The sequence below is a fragment of the Mesoplodon mirus genome, assembly GCF_964341445.2.
Source record: "Mesoplodon mirus genome assembly, chromosome: 15".
In the NCBI taxonomy this organism is placed as follows: domain Eukaryota; kingdom Metazoa; phylum Chordata; class Mammalia; order Artiodactyla; family Ziphiidae; genus Mesoplodon; species Mesoplodon mirus.
In genome coordinates, this window is record NC_138991.1 from 37,510,054 (window position 1) to 37,532,981 (window position 22,928).

Sequence of the window (22,928 nt, forward strand, 5' to 3'; positions counted from 1 at the left end):
AGAGATAATCATTATACAGCATGTAGGTTTTAACACACTAGACTAGTTTAGCTCACAGATGACCACATATGCTCACTAATGCTCCTTGTAACACATATTGGCACACTGCACACTGAAGGCTCTGAAAGTCCCACATTAAAAAGAAAAAAAAAAAAAAAAAAAAGACAAAGGCGTATAATGGCTATTAACTCAAAGAAAAACCGAATAGGCCTTGAAGGAGTTTTTCCCTTTCCTTTGGGAAGGAGTAAAATAAGAGTATTTTTGTTCAATTTGGTTTTATTTTAGGAATGAAAGACAGTTTCATCTATGTTCTTCAAATGTATTCTACAAAACCAGGGCCCTGCTGAGGATACAGTGTAAAATACATTGATCATGTTTCTTGGACTCAGTGTTTTGCTAAGTCAAAGGGATGTGTCAGAACCATTTTTAGGATAATGCTTATGACATCCTAGAAGAAAATAATACATAAGTCTTGCCTGCCAAAATTCTAAGATTTATGAATACAAAGGATAAAATTGTTAACACCTACAGTATTTTGCAAAATCCTTCTGCAAATCCGTTCTGGCATTGATAAAAGCACGTCCTTTCTCTGTTCCAACGACAAACACGTCTGTTTCATACATTGCAATGCAGGCCACTTCCGCCTTGGACTTGGCCAGCTCTTTACACTGAAATGGAAAAAAAAGAATGAAATATTATCTACAAGGGCAGATCTGGATTTTTGTGGGGCCTGAGAGGTCTGCCTTAAGACAAAAAGTACAAAATTAGGTACAAAACAAATATTTCTTTAGAATGAGAAAAACCACCAAGAAAAAAAACAAAACAAATTTTATCAAGTAAATACCATTAACATCATAAAACCACGAGAAGAAGATTTCTATTCAGCACCTGTGATGATGTTTGTGATTTATAATAAGAAATGTATATATTTGGTTGTCTTCCACTGTTTCTGGCACAAAGCTCCTAAAACCCTTGGAATTTTCTAAGAGTGAGATAAGGTGTCTTTTGCTTTGTTAATGAGGTGACTTTGGGACCAGCCTAAGGATGGGGGCTGGCTGCTGGGAAAACCAACCAGGTGATTAGAAGGTGGGAACTTTCAGTCCCACCCCCCTGACCTCTGGGGAGGGGAGAGGGGATGGAGATTGAATCAATGGCCAGTGGTTTAATCCATCATCCCTAGGTAATGAAGACTCCAGGAAAACCCAAAAAGACAAAAGGATTGATGAACAAGTGGAGATTTAGGGAGAGCGGTGCACCTGGAGAGGGCATGGAAGCTCTGTTCCCCTTTCCCCACACCTTGCCTTGTGCATCTCTCCCATCTTGCTGTCCTTGAGTTGTATATATCCTTTTATAACAAACCGGTAATCTAGTAAATCAAATGCTTCTCTGAGTTCTGTGAGCAGCTCTAGCAAATTAATCGAACCCGAGGAAGGGGACATGGGACCCTCCAATCTATAGTGGGTTGGTCAGAAGCACAGGTGACGATGAGGGCTTGCCAATGGCATCTGAGGTTGGGGGGAGGGGTAGGGAAGACAGTCTTGTAGGACTGAGCCCTTAACCTGTGGAATCTGATGCTCTCTCTAGGTAAACAGTGTCAGGATTGAGGTGAATGGTAGGACACCCAGCTGGTGTCTAAGAATTGCTTGTTAGTGTGGGGAAAAACACCCATGTTGGAACTGAGTGCAGAATCTTGACCGCCTGACACCTGACACGCCTGTCTCATGTGCCTTTTTCCCCTACATCTTTGGCTGCAGACTCTTTCCCTCTTCCTGTGACAACAATTTCATAATATCATTTTCTATGGAGAGAATAGAGATAATTTAATATTTCCTCCAACGTGATTGATTACCTTTTTATTATTATTATTATTTTTTTTAGTTTTTTTTTTTTTTTTTTGCGGTACACGGGCCTCTCACTGTTGTGGCCTCTCCCGTTGCGGAGCACAGGCTCAGCGGCCATGGCTCACGGGCCCAGCTGCTCCGCAGCACGTGGGATCTTCCCAGACCCGGGCACGAACCCGCATCCCCCGCATCGGCAGGCAGACTCTCAACCACTGTGCCACCAGGGAAGCCCACCTTTTTATTACTGATGATAAGGATGAATGAAACATGAAAATTCATACCACAGACACACTTGCTGTGGTCTTCTTGTGGTGCTACAGGTCTATCCCCTACAGACAAGAATTCTGATAAATTCTACTATGTGTCGTTCCTTTCAACAATTTAAAAGTGTATTTATAACTGAATACGCTACGTTACTGAGTATCTTCCTGACCAGAGGGAACTTCCGTTTTGACAACATCGATGAAAAACAAATCCTCTGTTGACAATTACACCCATTTAATGACTGGAAGAATTTTCCACAGACTAGCTTCTGGCTCTGTACACTTAAAACCTTGTTTCTCCTCTACTACCCACATACTTTTGGAGTTGGGAACATGTTCACACCACAATATGACCTCGGGTCTTGTCCCTTGATGTCGAGTTACCAGAAGAGTTCACAGTCAACCATCGGATTATTCCTGGAAACCATTCCTATACCGGGACATCTAGCAATAATTGACCCAGACACAGAAATAACATCAAGCCACATAATACTTACCACTAAACGAAAACTAAATGTAATCTCCAACCCAGCTTCCCCTTCTTGAGACCCCCAAAATGCCCATCTCCACTCAAACATCACCTGACACAGTGGCTTACGGGGGGCAGAATAACGGCCCCTAAAGATGTCCACGTCCTAATCCCCAGAGCCTGTTATGTTACCTTACAGGCAAGAGGGACTTTGCAGATGTGATTGCAGTTAGGATCTTGAGATGAGATTATCTTTTTTTCTTTAATTAAAGGTTTTTTCAATTTAATTTTATTTATTTTTGGCTGCCTTGGGTTTCGTTGCTGTGTGTGGGCTTCTCATTGCAGTGGCTTCTCTTGTTGCAGAGCATGGGCTCTAGGCACGCAGGCTTCAGTAGTTGTGGCACGCGGGCTCAGTAGTTGTGGCTCGCAGGCTCTAGAGTGCAGGTTCTGTAGTTGTGGCCCACAGGCTGAGTTGCTCTGCGGCATGTGGGATCTTCCCGGACCAGGGCTCGAACCCGTGTCCCCTGCATTGGCAGGTGGATTCTTAACCACTGGGCCACCAGGGAAGCCCAAGATGAGATTATCTTGATTATCTGGGTGGGGCCACAGGGGTCCCCTAATGAAACCACAAGGATCCTAGTATAAAAAGAAGGAGGCAGAAGGGGATGACAAGGGAATCCAAGGACACATTGGTGCCCTTGCTGGAAGGAACCACAAGTCAAGGAATTCCAGCCCGAGGAGCTGGAAAGGGCAAGGCAAAGTTTCTCCCTGGGAGCCTCCAGGAGGAATACAGCCTGTTGACACCTTGATTTTAGCTCTGTAAAACCCACTTTCTGCCTTCTGAACTCCAGAACCGTTGTCAGATAAATGTGTGATGTTTAAAGCCTCTAAGTTTGTGTAATTTGTTATAGCAGCAAGAGGAAGTTAACACAGGGCTTGTGACAGAAAGAGGAAGGCAGAATAGGAGACAGCAACCTTAACTGATGTGGTGGAAAGATCTCACTTTAGCAAATTTTACAAAAACATATGTGCATGTGTTGCTAGGATCCCCCAAGGCCATGGAAGTGGCCAGTGCAAGGGAGGTGCCCAGAAGCTTTTAAGCTCCATTAACTTCACGGCAAATCTATCTCTGTGTCAAATGAACCAAAAATTCAGCTCTTTACCTAAAGTATAGAATCTAGTATTAGGTGAAGTTATCAATCTTTAGTCTTACTTAGGTCATCATTGGTAGAAAATATCTTCTTAAAAGCATTTTTTTCTCATTATGATATATGCTGTTACAAAAATTTTAGCAGATACAGAAAAGTACACAGAAAAAGAAATCAGCTCTAATTCCATTACCTAAAATTACCCACTATTCACATTTTAAAATACGCACACACAATTTTTAAAAACAAAATTAGAAACATTCTACTGTATATAGGTTGGCATTCTGCTTTATTCACTTTTTATTATTTCTGAGCATTTATAATCCTGAAAAACATGATTTTTGAATGAATATATAATATCTATCCTATGTATATGCCATAGTTTAACCATAACATTACTGAAGTTATTTTCCTATTACAAATAACACTACAATAAACATCTGAGTTGTATGTCAATTATACCTCAAAAAAAAAAATTCCAAGGATGTAAACATTTCCATACACATTTATTTCCATGGGCTAGAATCATGTCAGTGGCACATCTGACTCAAAGGTTGTAAATTCTTTTAAGCTTCTTGAAACATTACAAATAGCATTTCAGAGGGGCTCACACTCCCACCAGCCCTGTGAGAAAGGCCACAGCACCTGACCAGGACGAGCACCAAGAATCATTGTTTGTAGGCTGGCCTTAGTGACCTGATTCCCAAGAACAGGACTTGGAGAAGAAAGGAAACAGTAACTTGACAATGGAGAAACGTGGCCGACACTACTTACATTAGAGTCCTCCTGAGAAACAGAACCAATAGGAGATTTTATATATATAAATGTAATCACAATGTTAAATAATTATGTATAATATACACATATATATAACACTGAGATCACATATGTACATATAATGAGATTTATCATAAGGAATTGGCTCTTGTGATAACAGAAGCTAAGTCCCACCATCTTCAAGTTGGAGACCCAGGAAAGCCAGTGGTGTTGTTCAAAGGCCTGAGGGCTGGGGACCCCTGATGTAGATTCCAGCCCGAGTCTGAAGGCCTGAGAACCAGGAGTGCGAGGGCCGGGGATGATGGATGTCCCAGCTCACGCAGTCAGATGGAGAGCAAACTCAGCCTCCTTCTGTCTTTTTGTTCTATTCAGACCCTCAATGGATTGGCTGATGCCCACCCACGCTGGGGAGGGCCACCTGCTTTACACAGCTCACCAATTCAAACGCTAATCTTTTCCCCAAACACCCTCACAGATACACCCAGAAATGTTCTTCAACCAGCGAGTTGACACACAAAATGAACCATCGCGCCACCCTGACCCAGGGGTCCAGGTGAGCCTCACCAGTGACACGTTGGTGCCACGCACCCCTGATGCAATGTGATGAGAAGATGAGGCATCTCACCTCTCTGGTCTTCTTTCCAAAACTCCATAACCCAGGTCTAAACAGGAGGGCTACATCAGAGAAACCCAAACGGAAGGAGATTCGATAAAATACCTGACCGGAACTCTGCAGAACTGTCAGAGTCATCAAAAATAAGAGGAGGGCTTCCCTGGTGGCGCAGTGGTTGAGAGTCCGCCTGCCGATGCAGAGGACACGGGTTTGTGCCCCAGTCCGGGAAGATCCCACATGCCGCGGAGTGGCTGAGCCCGTGAGCCATGGCCGCTGAGCCTGCGCGTCCGGAGCAAGAGGAGATTGAGAAACTGTCACAGATCAGAGGAGCCTAACGGGACAGGATGACTAAATGCCATGTGGGATCACAGGGTGGAGCCTGGAGCAGAAAAAGGACATCAGTGGAAAAGCTGATGAAATTTGAGTGAAATCTGGAGTTGGTTAATAGTGATGTACGGTATTGATCTATTAGTTTCGGCAAATGTACCAGAGTTACATATAACGTATCACAGTTATGTAAGTTATGGGTGGGTGAGGAGTATGTGGGGGCTCTCTGTATGATCTTTACAGCTTTTCTTTCTTTATTTATGTTTTTGGCCGGGCCACGCGGCTTGTGGGATATTATTTCCCCAACCAGGGATCGAACCCGGGTCCCCTGCAGTGAAAGCACAAAGTCCTAACCACTGGACCACCAGGGAATTCTCCAGCTTTTCTGTAAATAGTAAAAGTATTCCTAAGTACGATAACGTTTTATTAACACACACACACACACACACACACACACCTCGGTTTCTGAAGACTTGAGGAAGGGGTGGGTGAGAATAACAGTTTAATGAGGGCAGAGTTTCAGTTTAAGAAGATGAAAAAGTTCTGGAGATGGGCAGTGGTGAGGGTCACACAACAGTGTGAATGTACTTAATGCCACTGAACCGTACACTTAAAAATGGTGAAGATGGTAAATTTTACGTCATGTATATATATATATCCTACCACACACACACAAAACTTGATTCTTTCAAGAAAATGTCATAGCTCCCATCCAATCCGTCGGTAAGTCCTAGCAACTCTACCTTCATCAGATCTTTGTGGTCCCGTCGCTTCTTATCTCCGCCACTCCCACCCTAGTCCAGGCCACCAAAACCTCCCACGTGAACCATGGCCTGCAAACTGGTCCCCTGCGTCCACTCGTGTTCCACAGTCATTGACTGTTTATACAAGCACCCCCGCCCCTGCCATCACTCCTTTGCTCAAAACCTTCCAATGCCTTCCCACTACCTGAGGGAAAAAGTCCCAGTCTTGATATGATCTTTTTTTTTTTTTTTTTGGCTGCACCGTGTGACACGCGGGATCTTAGTTCCCCTGACCAGGGACTGAGCCCGTGACCCCTGGCATTGGGAGCGCAGAGTCTTAACCACTGGACTGCAAGGGAAGTCGCCTCTTGTACTTGACCTCTGACCACATCTTCTTTCCTCCCTCTGCTCCAGTGTTACTGGACTTCTTGATATTCCTTGAAAACACCAAACTTGTTCCTGCCAAGGGGCCTTTGCACAAGCTGTTCTTGGTGCTTTGAACACTCTGTCCCCAGATACTGGCCTGACTCACTTCCTCACTTCATCTAGGTCTTTGCATAAAGGGCAACTGCCCAGAGAATTTCTCCCAGACCACCCCTCTTAACTATCTGTTCTCTCCCCTAAACCTCTGTTTTCTGACCCCTGTTTTATAAATTATTTTTTTTTTAAATATTTATTTATTTACTTGGCTGTGCCAGGTCTTAGTTGCGACATGTGGGATCTTTAGTTGTGGCATGTGTGTGGGATCTAGTTCCCTGAGCAGGGATCGAACCCAGGCCCCCTGCATTGAGAATGCAGAGTCTTAGCCACTGGACCACAAGGGAAGTGCCCCTGACCCTCGTTTTAAAATAATATTATATTTATTATATTTACTGATACAAACACACACACACACACACAGAGTTTGTTTATTGTCTGTCTCCCCAAATAGAACATGAAATCTATGTGAGGGGGACCTTATCTGTCTTCTCAAGTCTTCTGGCCCCAGAACCTAGAAGACCTTGACATATAGGAGCTGCTTCATGAATATTTGTCAAAAGAAGGAATGTGGTCAGTTCTGGGGTAAGATATTTCTAGGTCTCTTCAAACAGATCTTATGTTTTTTAAAAAAATTCATTCCAGGGTTTTTTTTAAAACATTTTTATTTACCCTCAGATAATCTAGGATAATCTCCCATCTCAAGATCCTTAGCTTAGTCACATCTGTACACTTTCTTTTGCCAAATAAGGTAACGTTCACAGGCTCTGGGGATGAGGACAGGACATCTTTGGGGGCTGTTATTCAGTTTACCATAAGTTGCTTTAAAATTTTCTCTTTATAGTTGGTTTTCTACAGTTTAAATATGATGGGTCATGGTATGCGTGTGTGTATGTGAGTGAGTTACCTGTGTGTTTGGTATTTTGCCAATTGACCCAATAATGTTCTTTATAGAAAAAGTAAATCTCTCTCTAGATTTTTTTCTGGTCCAGGATCCAATCCAGGGTCGCACTTTCTATAGGCTGTCCTGTCTCTCCAGTCTCCTTCCATCTGGAACAGACAGATCTCCATCTTTGTCTTTCGTGAGACTGACATTTATGGAAGTGCAGCCCAGTTATTCTGTAGGATGTCTGTAAATTTGGGTTTGTCCTATGCTTCCTCCTTGCAGGCAGGAATGCCAGGACGCAGCACTGCTCCTCCTCAGTTCCTCCCACCAGGAAGCTCGGGAGGTCCCTCTGTCCCATTACTCCTGATGTTCCCCTTGGTCACTTGATTAAGGGGGTGGCTGTCAGGTTTCTCTACTTTTATAAAGTTACTGATGTTCCGTTTTTTAATCAATATGTTGTGATCAGATGCTTTGAGGTTATGTAAATCTCCCCTCAAATTTTCACCCACAAGGTAAATTTTACACTTTGGATGTAAATAGATGCATATCAATGGATTATTAATTTTTTTTAAATTTATTTTATTTATTTATTTTTGGCTGTGTTGGGTCTTCGTTGCAGTGAGCGGGGGCTACTCTTCATTGAGGTGTGCGGGCTTCTCACTGCGGTGGCTTCTCTTGTTGCAGAGCACAGGCTCTAGGCGCGCAGGCTTCAGTAGTTGTGGCACGCGGGCTCAGTAGCTGTGGCACATGGGCTTAGTTGCTCCATGGCGTGTGGGATCCTCCTGCACCAGGGCTTGAACCCATGTCCCCTGCATTGGCAGGTGGATTTTCAACCACTGCACCACCAGGGAAACCCCTGGATTATTAATTTACCTTTGACTTTAAACAAAAAGTATTCTCAAACAAGGTAACGGAGGTGCCTTCATTAAATTTTCAGATCTAGAGAGATTACATTTATACAATTCCATCCATAATGTAAGAAAAAAATTTCTTAATTATCTGACAAGCCCATAATCCCCTATAAAAAAGGATATGTGTACACAGATAGGATGTAACACTGAAGCTGAACATCAAAAGTGTCAGTGAAGTGTTTCACCGTTCTGATGTTCGGCAGTGATCCAACCACGTGACATTTTATAGAACTGCAAAGCCATCTCACCATGGACTCAAGGGCAGACACGAGGAACGTCACCACCATCCTGCTCTCCGAGGACTCCTCATTTGTGATGGGCAGGGTGGACATTGCTACTTGGGCCATGATCCCTAGGAAAGAGAAGTATTAGGAAAGTGAGTGGTAGAAATTCAGTGTCCTGCTCAACATGTTTAGAGCTGTGAGAGTCCTCACAGATGACCTAGTTCAACCCTTCCTTTAAAGGTGAAGAAACCAACACTTAGAGACAGTAAGTGATTTGCCTAAGATCTGTATAGAGCAATGCTAACTTTCCATAGTGTATTTTCCACTAAACCTAGATATCACCTTCTCATAAAATAAATTCAGGTGTGCTAGAGAGGCATGTTAGCTATTTCCCAGACGAGGAGGAAGGAAGGTAAGGTCCTTTATTGATCCAGTGTTTTTTTGTCAGATTTCAGCATGACCATGCCTGGCACCACATTCTAGTCCACATACACAGGAAAAAGAGGGAAGTGGCTTTGTGTATTACAGATGGGAAGAGAAAATCCCTTCCTTCCTTTTCCTGCTAGGACTTCTGCATGAAAGCTCATTCTAATTTCCCCCAAACTCTAAATCAAGTGAGCATTAAAAAGTTTCTTTGAAAAAGTTTCTCTAACATCATAAAAAGAGTTCTTTGAACTAGAGCATACAATGTAAGCGCCTGTCACTGTGTCCTGCCCCTGCAATATCTGGCTTAATTATGTTTGTAAGCAAAAGATAAACAGATCAACATAAATATGTATGTGGGAGGAAGCCTAAAGATCTACGGGGGTGAAGTACGGTGGTCCTATAAGGCTATTCAGAAATATTCGCAAACGTTTCTTTCAGAGCCCGTGGTTCAATTCCTTGCCCACTTGAAGGTATGTGGCCGCGTGCCTTGCCTTGGCTGAGGATGTCAGGGAAATGACATCACTTCCACACAGAGGTTCCTGCCACACTCCTTTCTATGCAATGGATCTGCCACGTTCCACATGGTTGGGTTCCAGATTGAGGAAACTGTGGATCAGACCCACAGCAAATCACGAGACCTCTAGCACAAGCAAGAAATAAATCCTTGCTCCTTGAATGCACCAAAATCTGGTGGTGTTTTTAACCATCGCCTACCCTAGCCAATCTGGATGGATATAGCAGGCTGAAAAGGAATTCTAAAAATATAACTACTGTCTATCTACATCTTCTGAAGACACTTGAGGATCCTTGAGGATCTCTTAAGTTAGAGCTAAGGTCTTCCTGAGAAAGAAAGAATGTAGACTAGCACGTACAGAGCCATTAGGATGCAAATTGTTTGACTTAAAATTTTTTTATAACCTTCCCTATTATGAAATAGAACATGAGAGTGTGACATCATACCAGGAACATAAATTAAGAGGCAAGACCTGGGCATGAACAGGTGAGGAAATATACTGCAATTTGAAGATTTTATTTTATTTATTTATTTATTTATTTATTTTTATTTTTTGCCATCCGCGGGCCTCTCACTGCTGTGGCCTCTCCCGTTGCGGAGCACAGGCTCTGGACGCGCAGGCTCAGCGGCCATGGCTCACGGGCCCAGCCGCTCCACGGAACGTGGGATCCTCCCGGACTGGGGCACGAACCCGTGTCTCCTGCATCAGCAGGCGGACTCTCAACCACTGCGCCACCAGGGAAGCCCCTATTTATTTATTTTTAAAAACATTTATTTATTTAGGCATGCTGTGAGGCTTGCAGGATCTTAGTTCCCCGAGCAGGGATCGAACCCCTACTCCCTGCAGTGCAAACGCGGAGTGCTAACCACTGGACTGCCAGGGCAGTCCCAATTTGAAGTTTTTAAATAATTATCTTAATATCAAGACTTTGACACTCTTCTTGTTATCACACCCATATTTGAGAACAGATAGAAGTTTGTGAATGTTGTTTGTCATAACAAGGACTCTATTCCCACAGAGCTGGAGTCAGAAAAAGCAGCAAGCAGCACCACCAAGGACACATGTTAAGTCTTAGAAACTCTTTGCTCTAGCATCTAGAGTCCATGCTCATCACTTAGTACAGCAGGCTGAAGAAAGGGGTATCACAAAGTATGAAACAGCAAAGGCACGCTATTTTTGCCACTTACCAGGCTATTCACTTAGATTATGCCCTATCCTGATCCTTTGGGAGCTCAGAATATTTTCATTCATAATTCTTATTTTCCCTTTATTATCCCAGACAGGGAAAAAGGAGCAGATGTATTCTCAGGTTACAAACATGTTGATTTGTCCATGAAAAGCGAGACACTGGGCAACTTCCTGCCTACTGCTGTTTCCACTTCTCACCTTCAATTGCTGTAGATCTGCTATGTCAATCACATTGGGACACCATACCAACAGCCCGTGGGGATGCCACAGGCGAGGAGAGGTCCTGTTTCATTACCAGAACTTTTCAAGAGCACCTGAGTACTTTTTGATGGTAAGAACGCTGGAGGGGACTGAGTCCCGTCAGGCTTGATGGGGAAGGATGCATTTCGTTTGGGGCTTTCTGCTCTCTAGAAACGGCTGTATCTGGATTACAACAGAAATTCACTGAACTGTTCTTTGCCTGTCCCAAGAGGTCATTTCCCTGGATAGTCCTTTTTTTAAAAATATAAATTTATTTATTTATTTGGCTGTGCCAGGTCTTAGTTGCGGCACACAGGATCTTCGTTGCCACATGCAGGATCTCTTTTTAGTTGCAGCATGCCGAATCTTTAGTTGTGGCATGTGGGATCTAGTTCCCTGACCAGGGATCGAACCCAGGCCCCCTGCATTGGGAGCGCAGACTCTTAGCCACTGGATCACCAGGGAAGTCCTCCCTGGATAGTCCTTAGTCAACGCTGTTCATGGAACATTCCCTGCACCCCTAACCCGGTGGCTGCATCCTCTCCTGCTCCCCTTGCCAGAAAGAAACTGCCATCACACAGTGGCATCAACAGTGAACACCAGAGGACACACCAAGTTAGGCTGGTGACACAAGCTTACAGGGCATGAGGCATGATGGACTGGTTCTCACAGAAGCAGGGGCCAGGAAAGCTAGATTGTGGATTCCCCAGACCACCAACCTGTTTTGGGAGCCCAGTGGGCGGCGGCCCTCAGGCTCCTCCTCTATGACTAAATCAATCACTTACTGTGAAGGTTCCTTTCACCTCTGACTTCTATGGGCCCCCTCGTTTTAAAATCAAGGGAACCACATATTACATGAGTCTATGCATATGAAATGTCCAGAATAGGGAAATTTATAGAGACAGAAAGTAGATTAGTGGTTGCTTAGGGCTGGAAGGTGGGGTTGCTAAAGGGTACAGGGTTTCTATTCAGGGTCATGAAAATGTTCTGACACTGACTGTGGTGATGACTGCCCAACTCCATGTATATATTAAAAACCACTGAATTGGGGGTTTCCCTGGTGGCGTAGTGGTTTAGAATCTGCCTGCCAATGCAGGAGACACAGGTTCGAGCCCTGGGCCAGGAAGATCCCCCATGCCGCGGAGCAGCTAAGCCCATGCACCACAACTACTGAGCCTGCACTCTAGAGCCCACGTGCCACAACTACTGAAGCCCTCGCATGTAGAGCCCGTGCTCCGCAACAAGAGAAGCCACCACACCGCAACAAAGAGTAGCCCCCGCTTGCTGCAACTAGAGAAAGCCCGTGCACAGCAACGATGACCCAACTCAGCCAAAAATAAATAAATAAATTTATTTACTCATTAAAAAAAAAGAATTCTGATTAAATTACTTCATGTTAAAAGGTCCAACTTGAAATTTTTATTTATGAAAAACACATCTATTGGCAAAGTTAGAGTTTCACTCCAATTTCTTTTCTTTATCTTTACGTGTCAGCTGCATTACTTGTTGAAATATTAAAATAATTTTCCCATTGGAAGTTACAGAAATCTCACAAAGATTTTTAAATAAGCTTTTAAATATAGTGAACATGTGTTCAATTTTTATCTAAAATAAAGCAAATATTTGTTTTAAAAAAGGACTCACGTGGGTAAATTTGCACTGTTCTAAAGATAAACCTGGAACCAAGCTCTTTAATATCTTACTGTTTTTTAAAACTGTGATGAAGAAATATATTCTTTTTTTTTTTTTTTTTTTTTTTTTTTTTGTGGTACGCGGGCCTCTTACTGTTGTGGCCTCTCCCGTTGCGGAGCACAGGCTCCAGACTCAGTGGCCATGGCTCACGGGCCCGCTCCACGGCATGTGGGATCTTCCCAGACCGGGGCACAAACCTGTGTCCCCTGCATCGGCAGGCGGACTCCCAACCACTGCGCCACCAGGGAAGCCCAAGAAATATATTCTTGACCATTATCTTTCAGAGTTAACTAATTCAAGCACTGTTAAAAAAAAAAAAAAAGACTATGTCTCATTCAGTGGAGTCGAGTCTTACAATGGAAGTAGGTATACCAAAAGGCAAATTCAAGCATGGTCAACATTATCCGAGGAAGCAGTACATATCTTTCCCAGAGAGAACATTTTTCTTCCATGATTTCTTTCATTGTTTAGGGGAGAGGCTTTTCTAGCTCTTTATCAGCAGATGCAACTTTGCCGAAACCACACATTTTTTCAGGTAAGTAGTTCTGAAATCTGTCAACCACCCCTAGCGGGCTCTCCGTTGTCTATCACAAGTCCATCCCCTCTTTGGTGGTGGTTTCCCTTTTTTCTTAGAACTTTGCCATCGATAGATATGTCTTTAGATTTCACGTCGTCTAGCCATAACTTGAATATTTTGCAGTCTCTCTAAAGCCTTATCACATACTTGGCTGGTCACCTAGCAGCTACTGGAACCCTCAAAGCCACAGTATGGTGACTCTCATGTTGATGACATGAGTAGTGGATTCATCGTGACCTCTCTGTGACCCCTTGCTAAGTCCTGCAGAGCCAGTTTTCCCTGCAGTGTTGACATGAGTCATTGTTTCTTCCATTAATCATCCAATGATGTAGTGTAGGGGCCATGATGTATGAAAAATATGCATTTTTAAACAGTAGAACCAGACACAGTGTTGTGAGATGCTCACACTGAGAGCCACTAGAGATCTGAGCCCACTTAAGGGACTGGCATATTCCAGGCTCTTATGCTTGCACCTAATCTGTAATTACACCACAGTAATCTCTGAGAGGACTGTGATGCCAAAACTTTAACAGAGAATAAAATAACAGGCAGAATGAAACTAGGTGGAACTCAAAAAGGCTATTTTCGGTTGGTGTCAACTGTGCCACCAGCAATAATTTTAAAAATGTATGTTTCATACTTATTGCTTTGTTTGCACCCTTTACTTAACAGCAAATGGAGGCAGGAACTTTGTCTTTTACATTTTATGATTTAGAACACACCATGTGTCAATAGCACATCCAAACTAATGAACCATGGTTATAAGCTAATCAGGTGGTTTCCCACCTTGAGGACATTTCCCTGAGAAACAAAATCATTGCATTCTAATAGTTAAAAATCCTTGACAATGAGAGCTTGTACCAGAGTTCAAACCCCCAAAGCCTATATGGTGATTAACTTCTCTACTGAAATCTAAAGCACCAGCTATGTTCATTTTGATCACAGATTTTATATAGTGCTTAACTTTTTGCTTTTTTAAAACTAGAGATGTAAACTGAAACAACTCTCAAATCTCACAGTTTTCCCAGCAAACTTTGAGGACTTTCTCTCCTTTTCAATGTTATATTTTACGAATGAAAAGCAAACATCAAAACCAGACTACCACCTCTTTTTATAAATAAAGTTTTATTGGAACATAGCCACACTCATTGGCTTGCATCTTGTCCATTGACTGCTTTCCTGCAAAGGCAGGGTTGCATGTGACAGAGACCACATGTCCTCAGAGGTGGAAATATTTATTATCTGACCCTTTACAAAAAAAATTTGCCCATCCCTGTTCTAGAATTCATTTCCACCACTTAAATTTTGGAATGTCATCCACTCCATTTATCAAACCTCTGAAATCTTGAAATAGACACCTGCTTTATTTTTAAAACTGTTTCTAAATTTACCTTTCCAAAGGTTAATTTTTCAGATCCCTGAGGCCTTGATTTTAATTAGCAAGTTCCCAAAGGTGCCACCTTCTCCCTGACTCAGCCCAGGCCTACAGTAAGTGGAAACTACAAATGCAGGTGTACCTATTCAGCATTCAACAGAAATGTATTGAAGTGGTCAAGAGGTACAAATTCCCAGTTATAAAATAAATTAGTCCTGGGGATGTAATGTACAGCATGGTGACTATAGTTAACAATACTGTACTGTATATTTGAAAGTTGCTTAGAGAGTAGATCTTACCACGAGAAAAAAAATTGTAATTATGTGATGTGATGGATGTTGACTAAACTTATTGTGGTAGTCATTTCACAATACATACATATGTCAAATCACTATGTTGTACTCCTAAAACTAATACAGTGTTATATGTCAATTATATCTCAAGCTAGGGAAAAATATCCTAAAAAAAGAATAATAACAAATTTCAAGACAACCAGGACTCTTCTGGAATGACCAAGGAGTATGGAAAAGAACTAGACATAATATGTATTTTCAATGTCAAAAAACGAAAAAAAAAAAGTGAAAATTAAATGCTTGGGAATTCCCTGGGGGTCCAGTGGTTAGGACTCCACGGGTTCAGTCCTTGGTCGGGGAACTAAGATTCCACAAGCCGTGCAGCGCAGCCAAATTAAATGAAAAAAAAAAAAAAAAGCTTAACAAATAATCAAGAACTTTAGCTTAGCCAAACAAATGTTTAAAATTAAAAAAAATCTAATGAGCACGTGCTATGTGAAAACATACACTGCTGGCAGGAAAGACATGGGGGAAACAAAGTGATTTTTATGTGAATAAAATCCACATCCTGCGGTCTCGAGTTAGACAGACCTGCACAGATACAGCAGAATAGCAGGTAATGAAGGCAAAATGAAAGCCAGAACCCCCCGAAATGGTTCTGAGTCAACAACCTGGCGGATGAGACTGAAAGCATGTTAGCAAGTTCTGCTTGAGAAGAGATCTTCCAGGCAGCAGGTGTGGGCAAAGACCCAGAGCTCTGGGCAGCAAACATCGGGCACTAAACAACAGGAAGGCAGAAAGAAAGTTGACCCGCTCCAAATGGATTAACACCTGCAGTAGCCTGGTGCCAAGCCCTGTGTCCACTGAAGGCAAGGTGGCCGGTCACACAGATCAAGCCTTCCTCTCCAGGTGGAAGAAAAGAAAAGGCTGCTCAACTCTTCGATTGCAGCTATGAGCAATATCCAATTTGCCAATTTCCAATCCCGTATTTAGACATCTGCTTACTTCAAATTAACAGCAGGAAACTAAACGGTGGCATTTTTGGCTCAGCCATTCCATTCCTTGCTATGTACCCAAGAGTTGAAAACAAATGTCCACACAAAAACTTGAACACTGATGTTCAACAGCAGTATTCGTAATGGCCCCAAAGTGGAAATAATCCAAAAACATTCATCAATTGATAGAAAATGAGAATGTGGTATATCCATACAATGAATTATTATTCAGCCATAAGAAGGAATGAAAGAAGCCAGATCCAAAACACTCCCTTTGATGATTCTATCCTTAGGAAATACCTGCAATAGGCAGAGACATAGGGATACAAAGCACATTGGCGGTGTCCAGGGCGGGGATGGGAAAGGGGAATGACTGCCTAATGGATATGGGGTTTCTTTGGGGGTGATGAAAACGTTCTAGAATTACTGGTGATGGTTGCACAGCTCTGTGAATAAACAAAAACCACTGAATTATACACTTTTAAAGGTTAATTTCATGGCGTTATGTCAATAAAGCTGTTATTAAACAGCAAAGCTTGGGTTCGAAGCACGGGGAATATAGCCCTGAAAGACTTTTTTCTCCTTTATCTCTAAATCATAATAGTGAGGGACTGTAGTCTAGGACCAGAGACCCTTCTTCTGACCTCTAGGTTGGTTTTCTGCCAACAAACCGGCCACTGGTGGCCGCCCCAGTGACCACGCCCACGACAAACCCCACACCGCGCGCCACTCGGCAACGTGCGCGACGTGAGGGGCGGTGTCGGGACACCTCTGCCATGGAGCCGGGCGCAGTTACCAGGCAACAGCGTCTGACCCGCCCCGCGTCCGCACGCAGCGCGGTATCCTCACGTACGCCAGCTGGAGCGTGGCCTCACGTACATCGGGCCTTAGAGAACCCAGGGTCGGCAGCACCCGCCCCCACCGCCTCCGCTCAGCCAATCAGAAGGGAGAGGTATGCGCGTTCCGTGCGTGCTACCGTTGACCCCGCGCCAGAACTTCCCCGCCCCACCCCCACTCCTCGGGCCTTGCCCGCGGGGCGCCGGTTCGGGGGCCGGTCGGGCTGGCGGCGAAGAGGGTGCTTGCAGCCCGCGCGCCTGGGCGGGCAGTCTCCCCAGGCCTCCCCTCCGTCAGGCCCGCGGGACGAGAAAGTTCCAAGCAAAGCACCCGCTCTTAATGGCGGCTGCGGCGGGGGCGGGGTACGCACCTGAGGTCCCCGCAAGCGGGCGGCGCCCGGCCGGCCGCGGGGTCCGAGGGCTGAGCCACCTGGGAGTGGCCAGGGGGCCAAGGGCGGCGGCCGCGACCGCGAAGAGGCGAGGGCGCGGCGTGTGGGCGGCGGCCGAAGCCCTGCTCTCCACTATCCCTTCTTTTTCTCTTTCTTTTCCTTTTTTTTTTTTTTTTTTTTTGGCTTCCTGGAAGGCAGCCTAGACTCGTGTGTCCGCAGCGCCCCAAGTGGGAGTTGCCGTTTCCGGTGCCGTGGAATAGTTCAGCTTCACAGTGAGCTTGTTGGAAGTCCCTTAGTCCCGCTCTGTTCAAGGCCAGACGTGCTCGTCCATCTTCAGCCTTAGATGAGTGGCTGCACGTGTCTGGTCTCACCACTGACACCGCCCCCGAACGTGGACTACTTTCTTGCTGTTATTTAATTTGATAGTTTCGCATGATTGCAGTTTGTACCTTTAAAGCGGTGAGGTCACAACTCCAGTGACCAGGGAATCTGCCTTAAAGCCAACGAGTTGTTTGTTATAATATTGTAACAAAGTGTCCTCACCTTTTGATGGGGGTCAGTGACATAACCAACCAATCATGAGGTGTCCATCAGATGGTGATGACACTCCAGCAAGTAGTCGAATATTACTGTAGTGTTGTTTAAGCAACTTTACAGTTACATATTTTATATATGCCAAAAGGAGAATAGGATAATAGAAACCGTTTACCCATTGCTCCGATTTAACATAGCTGCCTTGTTTCTCGTTTTAAAGGAATATTCAGACGCAATTGAAGGCAGCGTTCTCATTCTTTACTGTCTTGAAGTTATGTTCTAATACACATTTTCTTTTGCGAAAAGACAAGTGTCACGATTCGCTGACATTTTTTTCTGTAAGTGGCTCACAAAGATATGCTTCCTAGCAGAAGCTGCTAAAAAAGATGTTATTTCAAGGTAAAGATAACCATCCAGCAGTTAGTTGAGATGGTACCTGCTTTTTTTGACATCATTTTTAAAAGATGTTTGAAAATATTTCCATTATGTTATAGTTGATTCTTTCTGTTCAGAAGAGTTATGGTCTATAAATTCTTAGCAAACACTGAGCAAAACTGAATACTGCCCCTAGGAGAAATACAGGATTAGGTTTCTGCCAGCCTCTTCACATTTTGGTAAAACTATCAATACATAACCTTATTTTATGTGTGTGTCTGTTTAAAGACACCTTATTTAATGTATATTGTTGATTCATTAGTTGAACTCATGGCCAACAGCGCTGTAACTCTTGTGTGAAGGAAGCTTAGCTAACACAAGTATTTTCTACGTAAGGCACATCTCTGCCTTGTTCTTGGGAATACTAGACAATGCTATGTTTGAGGACCATTTTTTTTTTTTTTTTCCGGTACGCGGGCCTCTCACTGTTGTGGCCTCTCCCGTTGCGGAGCACAGGCTCCGGACGCGCAGGCTCAGCGGCCATGGCTCACGGGCCCAGCTGCTCCGCGGCATGTGGGATCTTCCCGGACCGGGGCACGAACCCGTGTCCCCTGCATCGGCAGGCGGACTCTCAACCACTGCGCCACCAGGGAACCCCCCCCAACATCATCTTTTGCAGTAGACTCCTAATTTGTCTCTGATTCTGCCCTTAACCCTTCTCAGACTATTCATAGCACCAAAACACCACAACCTGGAGAATTCTGTAATTTGTACCTCATTTCACTCCTCTGCTCAAAACTGTCCAATAGGGCTTCCCTTTTTCACTCAGCAGTAAAATAGAACGAATTACGGGTACGTGGAATCTCCAAATTCATCATGCTTAGTCAATGAAGACACACATCAGAACCCATATTTTATGATTGTTCATATATATAATTCTAGAAAGGACAAACTATTTTATAGTGGCAAAAACCATGTCAATTTCCAAGTACCGGGGTGGAGAAAGGGGTTGACTGCAAAGGACATGAGGATGATTTTGGTGGGGAAGGAATTATGCTGTATCTCAATTGTGGTGGTGCTCACACAGCTGAATACATTTTTCAAAATTCTTCAAACTATAGTTTGGATGAATGCAATTTATTTTACATAAATTATACCCCCATATTGATTAAAAAGCCAGCCCTTCCCATTCCTGTTTCATGAAAAATAATTTAAAATTATTTTAAATTAAACATATGTAGTCACATTGTTTTTGCTAAAAATCATCTTACCTACTGGTATTTTCCTACCACTACTATTTTTAATGAGAGCAAAGAGTTTAAAAAACACAATAAGATGTTTGTTTAAAAATTATTGTTTATTTACTCTTTATCTCATTATTTAAATAATTTATTTGTATATTTCATAAAGTACATATTAGTATAATAATATGTGCAAATGATTTATATATATTTTTTCATGCTCACAGATTTTACCCATAGGGATACATAATCAAAATAATTTGGAGACTACTGCCCTAGAAAGTTGGAAGATCTCTTTTCTCAGAAAACTGAGAGAAGAATTTACCTGGAAGCAGCGAGCTGAATTCATCAAGCAGATGGCTGAAACCAATGGTAATATCAGAGTATACCACATTTACGTGCCACGGGAAGACTCAAGATTGTAAAATGTCATTTCTCCTAGTTAATTTATCTCAATTAGCTCATGAATTTAATGCAATTCCAATAAAAAAAATCCCAGTGGGATTTTTTAATGCAACTTGGCAAGATGATTTTAAAATTTATTTGAAAGTAAATGTTATGAATAGCAAAGGCAATTTTGTAAAAGAACAAAGAAGAGACATTTGAATAAAAATCAAAGCATATTATAAAGCTGTAGCAGGTGAAATCTTGTCATATTAGTTTGAGAATAAATCAGTAGAAACAAAAATTGAATTCAGAAATTGATCCGTGTATGTGGAAATTTATCATATGTTATAAATGGCATTTCAAATCTTCAGATAAACTGTTAATAGCCAATAACATGGGGACAATCAGATATCTGTTTGAAAAAAATATCAAGAAATATACAACCTTGTCTCATACTACTCATAAAAATCAACTCCAAATCTACATAGAAAAAGTAAAAAATTAGATTAAGTGTTTTACAAATATTACAGAATATCCTTATTATCTTGGGTAGTAGTTTTCCTAAACAAGACACAGAAAGCAGAAGCTCTAAACGATAAAGTTAGTAAAACTGACTACAAGAAAATAAAATTGTGTAGGACAGAAGACACCATAAATTAAGAAAAAAGGATAAAATATTTCAACACATAAGGGTTTCTATGCATAATATATCAATTACTTCTATAAATTAATAAGACAACCCAATAGAAATGTGGCCAAGAATATGAATAAACAAACAATTCTCAGTAAAAGAAACATGAAATGCTAATAACCATAGATGTTCAACCTTCCTAGAGATTACAGAATACAAAGTGAACCAGTAATGAGATATGCTTTAGGTATTAGATTGACAAACATTTAAAAAGTTTGTATCAGGTGTTTGGTATATGGAAAAATGAATCCACCCATATACTATGGTAGCACAACTTTTAGAGAACAAATTAAAACCATCTATTAAATTTTTTAAATGAGCATTTTCTGTGACCCAGCAGTTCCAGTTGCCAGTATCTACCCAGGTTATACCCTTAAATAAGTGCAAAAGGAACACGTACAAGAATATTCACTGTAATAGAAAAAAATAGAAACAACTCAAATGTCCATGAAAAAAGAATGGTTAAACAAGATGTAGTTTATTCACAGTAATATCCAAGAGTGGAAAAGAATGGGGTAAGTCCAAACAAACTGTTGTAAAAGTTACCTCCAGGGCTTCCCTGGTGGCGCAGTGGTTAAGAATCCGCCTGCCAATGCAGGGGACACGGGTTTGAGCCCTGGTCCGGGAAGATCCCACATGCCATGGAGCAACTAAGCCTGTGCGCCGCAACTACTGAGCCTGCGCTCTAGAGCCCGCGAGCCACAACTACTGAAGCCCACGCGCCTAGAGCCCATGCTCCACTACAAGAGAAGCCACTGCAGTGAGAAGCCCGTGCACCGCAGTGAAGCGTAGCCCCCCACCCCCCCCCGCTCACTGCAACTAGAGAAAAGCCCGCGCACAGCAACGAAGACCCAATGCAACCAAAAATAAATTTATTTTAAAAAAAAGTATCTCCAATATAGTTTTGAGTGAAAAGATGAAGTTGCAGAATGAAATACGTATTATCCCAATTTTTAAAAACACACCTAACAAAAATAAAATAATGGTTTTCCATGGTACCAGATATATGTGGTGCTGTGGTTAAAGGAGCCTTTAGCCTTAGCCATGTATAGTGTTTTATTAATTAATTTTTCTACAAAGGTAAAAATCATAGATTAATTGTATAATTAAACGTTAATAATAAAAATTAAAATATATAAGACTAATAATTAAGTTCACTCTTTCCTAAACTAGGGACTATCATATCAGCTACCCCAAGTAACAAAGAAATTAGAACGTCTACAGGAAAATGTCCTTATGGGTCGGGGGAAGATTTAGTTTGGCTAACAGTTCACAGACATTTTAATACTTTGGGATAGCTGGTATTTTGCTGTAGAACCATCTTTTCTGAATAGCAATTTGGACAAAAATGTAAGTACTTGCCAGCATACAGCCAGTATATAAAACCAACCAGGCTTTGATAGTAAAATACAAAAGCCCAGTTGTGACTGTAAATCCAGGTCTCCTTTCGCCAAACCTGGCTTTTAGGCTGTTTTATCCTGTTTCTCCATTAGTGTGAGCCACAAAATTGATGGGCAAGCATCGCCACCCAGTGGCTATGGTTCACATTTGCAGAGTTTCTTACTGTGCCCTTTTGTTCCTAAATCTCAAACCAATAGTGCTTTCAGATATCCCTTAAAAGAAAAATGTTCTAGAAATTCAAGAAACCCATATAGAGTTATCAATTTTTAAATTCTGGCAAGTAAAGATTTTTAAAAAGCCTACTAAATACCAGCATTGCCAGTTTTGTAAAAGAACAGTTATTTAAAACCAAAAAATCGGAGAGGCCATACACTAGATAACAGGACAGTCCTGCTTATGAAAGAACAGTTGAAAATTTATATGCATTTCATACATATATAAGTATATTATAACTATATTAATAATCAGAGGTGGTTAAACATCATTTCTGAGTGTGCCTGTGATGATGTTTCTAAAAGAGATGAGCATTTGTATTGGTGGCCTGAGTACAGACAATGGCCCTCCGCAATGTCCGTGGGCTTCATCCAGCCCATGGAGGGCCCCAATAGGACAAAAAGGTAGAGGAAGATTGAATGTTCTCTTTCTCTCTCTCTCTGCCTGTTTGACCCGGGACATCCATCTTGCCCTGCCCTGGAACTGGGACTTAACGCCACTGTTGCTCTGGTTCTCAGGCCTTTGGGCTCTGACCGGAACTACACCAGCAGCTTTTCTGAGTCTCCAGCTTGCAGATGGCAGATAAGGAGTTTCCTATTTTCCTATTGTTTCTATTTCTCTGGAGAACCCTCATACAATAATATTTACATGATTCTCCTTTATCGGTATGTCTCAGCTTTATCAGTAAAAGCAGAGCTGGAGACAAAGTCTTGTACACAGAACCTTAATTTTGGAGGTATCAGGAGTGAGAGCAGGGAGAGTTAATGAGTAGTATTGTCCTTTCCATATAGAGGCAAACTGCCTTTGATCCCCTTTACCACTGGGATTGAAAAGAACCCATTCACTGGATCAGTATCCCCTGGGAAGTTCAGAAACCATATTGA

The 22,928-nt window shown here is 42.4% G+C and overlaps 1 protein-coding gene across 4 annotated transcripts in view; it reads right to left on the reverse strand.

The window, feature by feature from the left end:
* Window positions 1-17,601, reverse strand: part of LOC309817501 (general transcription factor II-I repeat domain-containing protein 2) — a 55,636-nt gene extending 38,035 nt beyond the window's left edge. For 2 of the 4 annotated variants that reach the window (XM_082645855.1, XM_082645853.1), the window contains exons 1-3: window positions 17,185-17,601; window positions 8,704-8,807; window positions 530-668 (exon numbers count right to left, since the gene is read on the reverse strand). In XM_082645855.1, coding sequence (XP_082501981.1) covers window positions 530-668; window positions 8,704-8,802 — 238 coding nt within the window. In that variant the 5' untranslated portion in view covers window positions 8,803-8,807; window positions 17,185-17,601. Of the gene's footprint in view, window positions 1-529; window positions 669-2,685; window positions 3,812-5,216; window positions 5,547-8,703; window positions 8,808-17,184 lie in introns of those variants that run through there. The other 2 variants (XM_082645854.1, XM_082645856.1) reach the window with 2 other exon arrangements.
* Between the last annotated feature and the right edge of the window lie 5,327 nt (window positions 17,602-22,928).